General features: G+C 34.8%; 1 protein-coding gene across 1 annotated transcript in view; it reads right to left on the bottom strand.

Annotated features, from left to right (window-relative positions):
* Nucleotides 1-8561: 8561 nt before the first annotated feature.
* The window catches only part of LOC133805479 (tryptophan aminotransferase-related protein 4-like), a 38041-nt gene continuing 34836 nt past the window's right edge, over nucleotides 8562-11766 (bottom strand). The window contains exons 3-5 of the mRNA XM_062243668.1: nucleotides 11165-11454; nucleotides 9365-9648; nucleotides 8562-8809 (exon numbers count right to left, since the gene is read on the bottom strand). Of these exons, the coding sequence (XP_062099652.1) occupies nucleotides 8562-8809; nucleotides 9365-9648; nucleotides 11165-11454 (822 nt within the window). The remainder of the gene's footprint in view (nucleotides 8810-9364; nucleotides 9649-11164; nucleotides 11455-11766) is intronic.

Genomic DNA, 11766 nt, shown 5'->3' with positions numbered 1-11766 from the left:
GAAATGTCTGGCAAATAACACACGGTTTGCAAGCTCAAGAAGTCTATCTATGGGCTTAAACAAGCATAAAGGCAGTGATATCTTAAGTTTGATATGATTGTCACTACAAATGACTTCAAGGAGAATGTAGTAGATCAATGTATATACATGAAGGTCAGTGGGAGCATCTTTATTTTTCTAGTATTGTATGTTGACAACATCCTGCTTGCATTTAATAATTCTGACCTGTTGTTTGAGACAAAACAACTTTTGTTTAGCCATTTTGATATGAAGGATCTTAGTGAGGCCTCCTATGTGCTTGGGATTCAGAATCTTTGGGATAGGGATAATGGTATTCTTCATTTGTCTTAGAAGACTTGCATTGATAGGATCTTGAAAAGATTCAATATGCATGCTTGTTCTCCTGGGAAGGCACCAATAGTGAAGGGTGACAAGTTCTCAAAGGCTCAATGTCCACAAAATGATAAAGAGAGAGATGAAATGAAAGTCGTTCCTTATGCGTCACTGGTTGGTAGCTTGATGTATGCTTAAGTATGTACACGCCCTGATATTGTTTTTGTTGTCGGCGTGTTGGGTAGATACTTAAGTGATCCTGGACTTAGCCTTTGCAAATCAACAATGAATCATGATAATAATGCAATATTCCAAACCCTAGATGTTAATCAAGATTGAAATTTAAAGTATGAGTGAAATTCTTGATAATTAAATAAACATGTTCATGATATGAATGTTAATCTTGAATATAAAAAACTAAATGATTAAATGATGATAAGATAAATTTAGATAGATTTAATCATCTATACCAACAATGAAAAACATAATAGAATGACAAAATACAAGATTAGGGTTTGAGAGATACAACCTTATTATTGAGCAACTTGAATCTTCAAACTTGGAGAATTTCTAAGGCTTATACACAATATGAATATTGTTGTCCATAATATCTATTCCAAGCCTTCCTAATTGCTTGAGCTTCAACTAAATAGAATGAGATTTTGGATTGAACAAGCCTTGAAACTCATGCAAGTCAAGCAATCTTGATGAGTTTCTTGGAGAAAACTTTGGTCTTAGAAAGCTAGAGAGAAAATGAGTTTTAGAGAGAGAGTTGGAAAGTGTGATCAAAACTTTTCAACTCTAATAACCCATATATATAGTGTAGGTATCATCATTAGTCTATCAAATAGGATTAGAGCATTTAAAACACATCATTTGAAGTATTTTATGTAAATTGTACGACCCTAAAAGACCGCCTGGGCGATACGTCGCCTACTAGGGTCTTTGAAGCCCTTCGCGTTTTGGCGATGCTATGCCACTTAGGGGGCGACGCATAGCCACCCTCTCTGACTTTGGACCCTTCCAATGGTCCTAAAATTGCTCCAAATGCTACTGAACTTTTTGAAAATGTTTGGATACCTGATTGTATCACTTTAGACCCACATAAGTCACTTTCAGATTCCTATTACACAATCTCATGTTTTCACTTCTCTTTAAGTGAAAATCGTTAAGTGTTTTGCACCTCAACATGTAAACATCTTAACCATTATATTTAACCAATCTCAGCACCTACTTCACTAATACATACCAGTTCATAACCTTTTGTTATCACCGCAACACACAATATGCATCTTAGAATCTACTTCACTCTGGATAAATATTTAGGATATTCAAACTCCTCTAACAATAGTAAACAACAACAACAACAATAACAATAATAATAAAAGACTCAAAAAATTACACAAATTTATTTTCTTCTAAATAGAAAACAAAGTTAGTAAAAAAAAATTATAACACATATAAAAAAACACATAAAACATATGTATATATACAACTCATACACATATACATATACACCACACACACTCACACATGTATATTTATATACTTATACACACACATATACATATGCATATATATATATATATATAAACACACACATATACACATATATATATAGTTAATACATATATAATACACACATACACATATACACAAACGGTCACACACATATATATAGCTAATACACACATACACACACCCGGTAACACACATACTTATATACACACATTTATATATATAGTTATACACATATTTATAAAAATATAAAACTAAAATAAATATAAACAGAAACAAAATAAAATTAAAAAAATTAACAAATATATAAAAACAGAAAAAAAAAAACATATATAAATATATATGCATAAAAGTACATTTATATATATAGTGGTGGTGGTGGTGGCGGTTTAGGTGGAGGCGCGACGGAAGAGCGGTGGTGGCGATGACACTCTAAATCTGACGAGGGAGAGAGAGAGAGAGAAAAAAGGGAAATGTGAGAGAATGGGGTTGGGTTTATGGCTTGGAGGGTTGGGGAACATAATTTAAGGCTTAGATTAAGGTTTGGGGGGTTCGAATGGGATTCTCCGACGGGGTAGGCGTTAGGGGCAGCGGATGTGTAGGATTTGGGGCTTAGGGAAAAATGAGGAAGAAGACTCTATCAAGCTGTGTATATAAGACTATTAGCGGCAACACGTGTCGCCACTAATAAGAACATTAATAGCGACGAATCATGGTCGCCACTAATATTATCGCTGCTAAAAAGCATTTTTCTTGTAGTGTTTCCTTATAGCACCAATTAATTTTAGGCTATTTAGGATTCCCCCCCCCCCCCCCCCCCGAACTATTACATATACCAAATCATGCCCCCTCAGTTTTTAAGCCCGTTAAAAATTCCCCCCGAACTATTGAGTGTGTTGAATTGTGAGACTTCCTTCCAGTTCCGTTCAATTTTCATAACGGAGCTGTGATCTGGCAATTACCCCTACCATGTGGCCTAACATGTCAGTAATTGTTGATAAATGTATTGAAAAATAATACAAAAAAATAACGCTAGTTCTATATATAATGGTTTAGGGTCTTTGTTAAGAACATAGTTCTTCATGTGCAATCGACTTATTTAGTTTTTTTCTCTCAATCAGCACCAGCGTAGACCTCATTTTTCATGGGCAGCCAGCAAATATGTCTTATTCCAGCAATTCAATCAATAATGGTAGAATGTATGAGGAAGAGCTTCAATTTAATAAACCCATTTGTGATTGTGGGTTCGAGTCTGTACTCCGCACTTCTTGGACAGTTGATAATCCATGTAGAAGGTTTTATGGCTGCCCAAATTACAAGGTTAGTTGTTAGTTAATTATTTTTCTTTTAAATGGGGTTATGACGCTTTACAATATTGGTCTAGTGCCGTATTTTTTCTTTTTGTTTTGCAGAGAAATGTGAATGATGGTTGTCGGTTTCTTAGATGGATAGACCCAATACACGGTGCAAGAAATAGGAATGATTTAGGAGGATTGTTTAGAAGGTTGGAGGAGATTGAGACTAATGTTAAGCAGCTGCAAATTTTGGTTGAAGAAAGAAATGAAGAAGTTGATAGAATGTTAAAGTTGTTGAAAAATGTTAAATTTGGTGTATGTATTTGTGTTGTAATATTTGCTTTTATTTTGTATTTGATCTTTGGCAGTGTTTGATATATGTAATAGGTAGTGATTGATATATGTAATGGGTAACAATTATCATTTTTTTGTTATGACTAAAAGAAATGAATTTTTTTTGAATGGTTACTAATCTAGCAGTCTGTATCATTTGTTGTTATGAACTATTAAAATAAGAACTCCAAACAATAATGTGAACTCATGATAGCACTTGTGCTTGAATAAGAAACATGTTTACAAAGAGTTCCACAAAGGCCTTTTACACAATCTTCACAAACTAATCGAAATGGCAGACAAAAATTAAGAACCTTCTGAGATGCTGTACATAAACTAATCAATATGACAAATCTAAAATCTCAAAGTTCATGGTCATCCTTTACACAAACTAATCATAATGGAGGACATGATTTTCCAATTTCCCTACTGATACACATAAATGATACACATTCAAAATGGGGAAAAGCATCCCAGTATTAAAAAAAAAACATGCAGTGGTCACATTCATGGGTCATTGTACATTGATGCAACTCTCACTTTCTTCCTCAAAATGTTTCCACCTTTATCTTGCTTGTTTGCTGGTTTCATTCGAATAGATTACTTGGCCTGAGCTCTATTCTGCAAAAATCAACAAGTTCAGAGGTTATAAAGGTGTAAAAAACTAAGCTAATAATAATTGATGATTTCATAAGTTGTTTGAAGTACCTGAAACTGTTGAGTGGTTTCTTGTGCACTTGTTTTTTGGGTTGATGAGCTTACTGAATCATGAGGCATTGGATTATGGTTTCTTGCATAAGTTCCAGGATCCTTTGGTGGGTTCTTCTTAGCCTATAAAACAAGTTAAAGCAACCAAATCAACAACATTTATGTAATTTCAAAACTGAAATAGAAACAACTTCATAAATAAATTAAAAAGAGCATACCGAGGTTGCTGCATTTCTTGCACATGTTCTAAAATTGTGCCCCTTTCCACCGCAGCCAGAACACTTAATTGTGATATATCTGCTTTTCAATTTCTTTCCAGTAGCTGAAGTCATTTCATCAAGCTCCAATTTCCTTGATTTCTTTGACCTACCTGGCTGTTTTTTGCAAATAGGGCTAACCATTGCAACCTTCCCACTTCTAGGCCACTCATCTTGGTGAGAGTAAGCCTTCTGTAGTATTCTTTCATGTACCACTTACTGACATACAACTCATGATCTTGTTTATTATGCCAAATAGCAGCCACTCCATGACTACATGGAATGCCAATAAGTTCTCATTTTCTACATGAACACACCCACGTTTTCAAATCCACAGAGTACATGAACCCATACATGGTTTGGTCTGGTAAATCAAATCTCCTGACTTTGTGGGCAAGTGTGATCCAGCTTCAACCTTGATTTTTTCAAGAATGGTCACTATTTTTGGTGCAAGGTTAGAATTCCATGCGTTTGTAGTCTGTCTATTTTTGGTCATTCTTTGCATCAAGTACATCCTGAGCCGCTCTAGCATTGACAATATTGGTTTGTCTCTAGCAGCCAATATTGTTTTTGTTCCATTAAAAGCCCCGCACATGTTATTCAACAGAATATCACATTTAGGGTTAGTCCTAAAGTGTGATCTAGACCAATGTTTTGGACCTGCAGCAATCAGCCACTCATAGGCTTCATTATTGATCTTTCTAATCTCTTCCATAACAGCTTCAAATCTTCGAATAGTTACTTCTTTAGCAGCCTTCCATAACAGGTCTTTTAATGATTTATCCTTGAACACCTTGATGAAAATTTTCTCCAAATGCCTAGCACAATGTCTATGCTCAGCTTCAGGTATCCCTTCTTCCCACATCCCCTTCAAAGCTTGTTCCAATCCTTTTTGTTTGTCTGTGATAAAGGTCCAGTGGTTAGAGTTGTCAATTTTCAAGTCTATCCTCAGTAGGTTCACAAACCAACTCCAAGAGTCTTTATTTTCTATTTCTACCACAGCAAAGGCAATAAGAAACATCTGGTTGTTTCCATCTACACCAACTGCTGTTAGTAGCTGGCCCTGGATGTACACCTTTAATATGGCACCCATCTAAACCAATGACGGGTCTGCATCCTCCATTAAAACCATCTCTCAACCCAGAATAGCATATGTACATCCTCTTAAATCGTGGCACCCCATTTTCTGCAATTTCTGTCAGAAACTCAATTGTTGAACCCCTATTAGTTAACTTAATTTCCTCTGCATAGTCCCAAAGAGCAGCATATTGTTCCTCATAGCTCCCTTCAATGTTTTTTGTTGCAATCAGCCGAGCTCTATAGGCTTTATCCCTTGATATTTCAAGCACATGGTCCTTACTAACCTTGTGCATAAATGTGGAAACACCTATCTTTTCATTAATCTTGAACTCTTTCAAGTATTTGTCACTCAACCACTGGGAAATTGCAAACCGGTTATTATTTTTCCTAGAGCACTTGTGTTCAGCTTCATATGTTTTGATGACAAAAGTGGGAGTGTCATCAGTCTTAGATGCAAAACACACCCAAGGACAGTTAACACTCTTACATTGTGCCCTGACTCTATGTGGATCATTCTTCTTAAACCATATATCCTTTCCATTTTGTATTGCATACTCCCTTATTGCTTGCTTAAACACTTATTCTGATGGAAAGGATAATCCCAATTTAAAGGTTGGTTTGGCCATGTAAGTTGCTGCTACAAACTTAGGCAAATCAGGTAGTTTCACTTTTTAAAATCTTTTCTTTCCTTTGTGGAACTCACTACCATCATTCCCATCACTCTCATCCTCTGTTGAGCTATCATGTGCACCCATTTCATTGTCAGATTCCACCATACCCCCATCTCCTACATCAATTTCTATAGGCCTTTTTCCCTTCCTTAGCAAATGTTGTTTGGCCATTTGGTCGACATCCATTCCATCATCATCCCGTGCATACTCTGGGTCTCCTTCATAATCATCAGTTTCAACATCACTTTCTTCAGTACTGTCATCCCCAGCTTTAGATTCATTTCTAACTGCACCCTCATCACCAAACTGAGTTGTGTCATCGACCAAATGAGGAGCATTTTCTGTCAAGTGTTCCCCTACCAAATCAGCTGCATTTCTTGTCAAGTTTTCCTCTACCAAATCAGGCCTACCAAAAAGAGGCCCAACATCATCTTGAGCACTTTCTCTCAATTTCTCCTTTACCAAACCAGGCCCAAACTGAGTTGTTTCATTAACCAAATCTGGCCTACCAAAAAGAGGCCCAACATCATCATTTTGATTACCTAAAGCAGACCCAACATTAACCCCAACACTTCCCAGATCAGACCTATTCAAACTAATGTCATGTTCTACATTTTGGGTCAAGTTTTCCTCACCCAAACCAGAACCAAGTTCATCATTTTCAACACCCAAACTAGGTCCCACACTAACCCCACTCACTAAATCGATTCCAGTAACAACAAAAGCTTGAGTTTCATTTAATTCAATTTGACTAAAAAAGCAGTCAACCGCTTGATTAATCTTAACAGAAGCACTAACTCTCTTAAGTAACACAATGTCACTGCTTACACACTCCAGTGTCTTACAATTTGCCCACTTAAAATAATAACCAATTGAAGCAGGATCCAAGTAACCTAAATCCCTTGCTATCCCATGTAATTCAAATATGCTCATAGTGTCGACACTACAGTGATGCACATGATTAACCACCCCACTAATGTAAGTACTAGGAATGTTACCTATGTACTTTGTTTCTCCTTTGAGATGCACCTTGAGAGTGAATGCAGAAGATGTTGGCTCTGCACAATAAAAAAAAAAATATAATATGTTAATCTGTCAAAACTAAGCAATCAGTGGTCCCAAAAAAACTTTGTACTTATTTAATAAATGGAATCTTGACCAAGTTAAAGCACACACACACCAATACCCCTCCACAATCACCCATCAAAAGTCTTAAACAATTTCACTATACTTTGCACCCTGACTACAAAGGGACAAAATTACAGTCGGACCCAACATCACTACAATGACCAAAAACACCTATTTCTATGTGTATAAATAACCTAAAGCATAATCATAAGCATTTATTGTTGGAACCATAGTAGCCCATCACCTTGTTCATATAACATTATTTTCGGGAAAGGAAAATGCCGAAACAAAGGAGAAAATGAAACGAAGGAAAAAAAAAACTTACCATAAAATGGAATCACATCCTCACTTGTCTGCTTCGGGTGGCCTTTCTTTCTTCCAGCACGAACCTTTTTCCTCCCCATTATCGTCGACCCAACACTCACAATTCAACACACTAAAAATTTCCCCAAATGACAGCCTTATTTTCCTCCCCAGACTTATCTGAGACAATCGATTTTCCCTCCTAAAAATTCCCACATCACCAGCCATAGGTGGTCTAAGTGCAAGCCACGTCACATGAAAAAAATGCCAGATCACAACTCCGTTATGAAAATTGAACGGAACTGGAAGGAAGTCTCACAATTCAACACACTCAATAGTTCAGGAGGAATTTTTAACGGGCTTAAAAACTGAGGGGCACGATTTGGTATATGTAATAGTTCGGGGGAGAAAAATCCCAAATAGCCTTAATTTTAAGTTAAAACCTCAATTCTTTTACAAAAAGGTATTTTCCTTCTAATTTATATATAATACTTAACTTAATGATAAGCGGCAAAGTTTAATTATTAAAAGATTCCAAGAGTGTCTTGTTCAATAATAAACACTATTTGTTAACTTTTCTACTAAACTTAGGGACATTTATAAATTATTGTAAACTTTTAATTCATATTACTTTTGGTACATGTCGATTTTTTGTGGGCTAATTAGTCTAACTTATCCCATAATTATATATGATGAATTCTTCCAATCACTATTGAGATATGGTGCCTGCATTAATCTAAGTTTTTACTGGTTTGGTAACCAACTCTAATATTGGTTGATCTAAACAGCAAACATGGTTTACAATTAATTTGTTTTCACATTCTAAAAACAAATATAAGAGTCTGATGATGAATACAAGTTCGATTAAGATAGAAATTCTTGACAAATTTTGAATATTGAAATACTTAAGCAATTCATTAACTATGATCACCTTTTTATAAAAATGAGAAAAGATCACAAGGTATATGATCTGAATCAAATCGATTTGGCTTTTCTTCTGAGATCAAAATCTTTACTTGGTGTAGTAGATGATCAAAGTCATCCTGAGTCCCTACGAGGCTAAGTCGTACAAACTTGTCTTCTGCACCGTAAGTGCTTCCTCTACAGCCCATTATATTTGCTGCTGCGAGAACTGCATGGCAATCTTTTTCTTCTTTTCTCAGGCACTTCAACCATGCAAAAGCTGCCATGGAAGTTCACTGTTAGTATTTATGCTTTAAAATTTAATTAACAACCATGCATACAAGCAAAAGAAGTTTAACATGGTTGAAACTAGCTAGATAGGAATGTTAATTGTAAAATAGGTTTGACTTGAGTTTTGCTATCATTGTCCATTTTGGTGGGACTTATGTGTGATTATCATAAGGCCAAATGACCTTTTCATCACTGGATCATGTGTCTTAAGAATGGTTATTGCTTCTCACTTTTGGTTACAAGACCTTAAAAAAGGTCTTGGACACATGGACCAAATGACCCCACCAAGATATGGATGACTCATGCGTCAAACGACAACTCAAAAACCACAAAAAGGTGCTCTTAATTTAGGCCTAAACAAACTAAGTTCCATGTAGAAGATATATAGTTTTATCGATTTTGGTGAGGAATAGTATTATAGTTCTTAAAAGCTTATGAATGATATGAGAAAATGCACATAAATTATTCATGTGAAAATGTTGTAGTACCATTATTTATTCCCTGAAGATATTTGATGGTACAGTGAAAGTGTCCCATATCTTACCTGGAGAAGGTGCTCTAATTTTGTGGAAGAAATTACAGTATTGAAATTCTATATTTTGAAGGGAAAAGCGTTTCGAGATTGATACGATATCATTCAATTTTTCCCAACGATTTCTCATTGTTTTATACCCAAAATCAAACATTGTCTCTTCTTCTTTTCCTTGAATAATTACTTTCATAAGACGTAGAGCTCTTAATTGAGACTCGTGTGAAACTCCCACGGTGTTCAGAGTCAAGTATCTACTCATCCTTGTGAACACAGTCTCATCCTTCACCACCGCCCATCTACACAATGCACAACAATCTCGTTATTATAGCTAGTATGAAATAATAAGAATAATCTTCAACACTAGAAGCTAACACTAATTAAATTTGATACAAGACTCTTAACAAAATGGTACTTTTGAGTGTTGTGTCCCTCCATATCAAATTTGATAACAAATAAAGCATATATGTGTCCTAGCAACGGGAAAAGGAGAAATTGGTTTTTGAAATACCTACTTCGTCCTCATTTTTTTCCGCTCCATTCCTACACTAATTCTATCTTTGTTTTTTGGGTGGGACAATTTTTTGAGAAAATATATCGATTTTTTAAATATCATCCCCACCCCCATTGAACATTTGTATAGTATGTATCAAATAAAAAAAATGAACACACATAAGACGTTTATAATGTCTAAAATAAAAATAAAATTATATATTAATTAATGATATTTGTAGCATAAATAAATAGTCTAAAAGGTTGGACTTTAGTCACCAAGCAAGATTTTTGGTAGCAAAAGTTAGTAAATAATGTAAGATAAAAAAAAAAAAAAAGCAAAAGTCAAATTTTAACCAATTTGGTGCAGTCAGATAGTAGTATGTTATATTTATACTTAAGTCAATATCGACCACCCTCCGTTAATTATAAAGAACTACTTACTAACTTTTGTCGCACCAAATAAGTGTACAATGTGACTTTTACTGCTAAAAAGTTATTTAATTACTAACTTAGGTAGAACATTTCAAACTACTTATTATTAACTTTTGTCACTGCGGGAAAGTGTAACATTTCATACTACTTATTGATTTTTGCTACAAAATTTTTATTTAGTTATAATATAGGGAGTTTACTTATTTGATACTCTATGTTTTTGCAAAGTATTATTTTGGTACTCTCTGTTTTCAATAATGCTCATATGGTACCCTGTATTTTAAAATTATACATATTTGATACCATAGACTCAGATTTGTTAGATAAAATTTTGTCAATATGATCAAATTGTCATCAGTTATATGTAATTAAGTAATTAAATTTAAATTTAGAACTTACATAACTGACAACAGTTTGATTAAATTGGTAAAATTTTATTAATTAAATTTGAGTTTAGGATATCAAATATGTACGATTTTAAAATACAGGGTTCCATATGAGCATTATTGAAAACAGAGGGTACCAAAATAATACTTTGGAAAAACACAGGTACCAAATAGTTACCTACCCTATAATATATAAATGATGTGGGGTAAGCAATACCACCATCACACTATACTTAGAAAAAAATTAAATGCGAAATTTCCACCCCACATATTTCAGAAATTAATTACACCATTATGCGGTGCATCACACCACCGGGTCATATTATCATACTTAGAAGTGTACTAACAATTAGAAATGCTACAACTAGTCATAAAAAAAATTGTTAATGGGACATCAAGGAGATATAAAATTATGAGAAAGGCTAAGTGTAAATTAATGCATCTATATATAAATATAAGAAATAGATGGAGGGGCAAAAGAAAATGAAGAAGATTGGTTTACCCAAATCTAGTGCCTGCATGGCCAATGAATTTGGAAAGTGAAAAGAGCATAATATCGTCATCAGCAGGAGATGAAATGGCAGTGAAATGTGACCAATAATAAAATCGATCGTATATGGCTTTGTCATTTGGGTGTTGAAGACGGGCATGATTGAGCTGCCCATCTGGATTGTTTGGTGAGGTTACTATTTCAATTAGATTATTGGTAGCACTATCATTCATCCACAAAGATGCATCATCTTCAAACTTGTATTCCACCTCTTGAAAAAACTCTGTTTGTTGTTTGTAAAGCTGCCAAAATTAATTCAAACCAAAACTAAAGCTTTTCATTTATAATATTATTATATGTTCAAATTAATATTTGTGCACATCCCAAAATATATTGTCTTTCAGAGAACAAATCTCATAATATACTCCCTACACTACAAGAAATAATTGCGCCGGCAAAAATGACTTTCACAGGCGCAATTGGTGAATTGCGCCGACAAAAATGAACACCTTTTCCAGCGCAAAATTGTGCCGGCAAAGGTGACTTTTGCCGGCGCAATTCGAGGTTGCACCGGCAAAAGTATTGGGTTTTAAAAATTGCATCACTTTTGCCGG

The sequence above is a fragment of the Humulus lupulus genome, chromosome X (genome assembly GCF_963169125.1).
Source record: "Humulus lupulus chromosome X, drHumLupu1.1, whole genome shotgun sequence".
Taxonomy (NCBI): domain Eukaryota; kingdom Viridiplantae; phylum Streptophyta; class Magnoliopsida; order Rosales; family Cannabaceae; genus Humulus; species Humulus lupulus.
The sequence above is the reverse complement of the archived record's forward strand: the minus strand, read 5'-3'. Positions and strand labels throughout refer to the sequence as shown.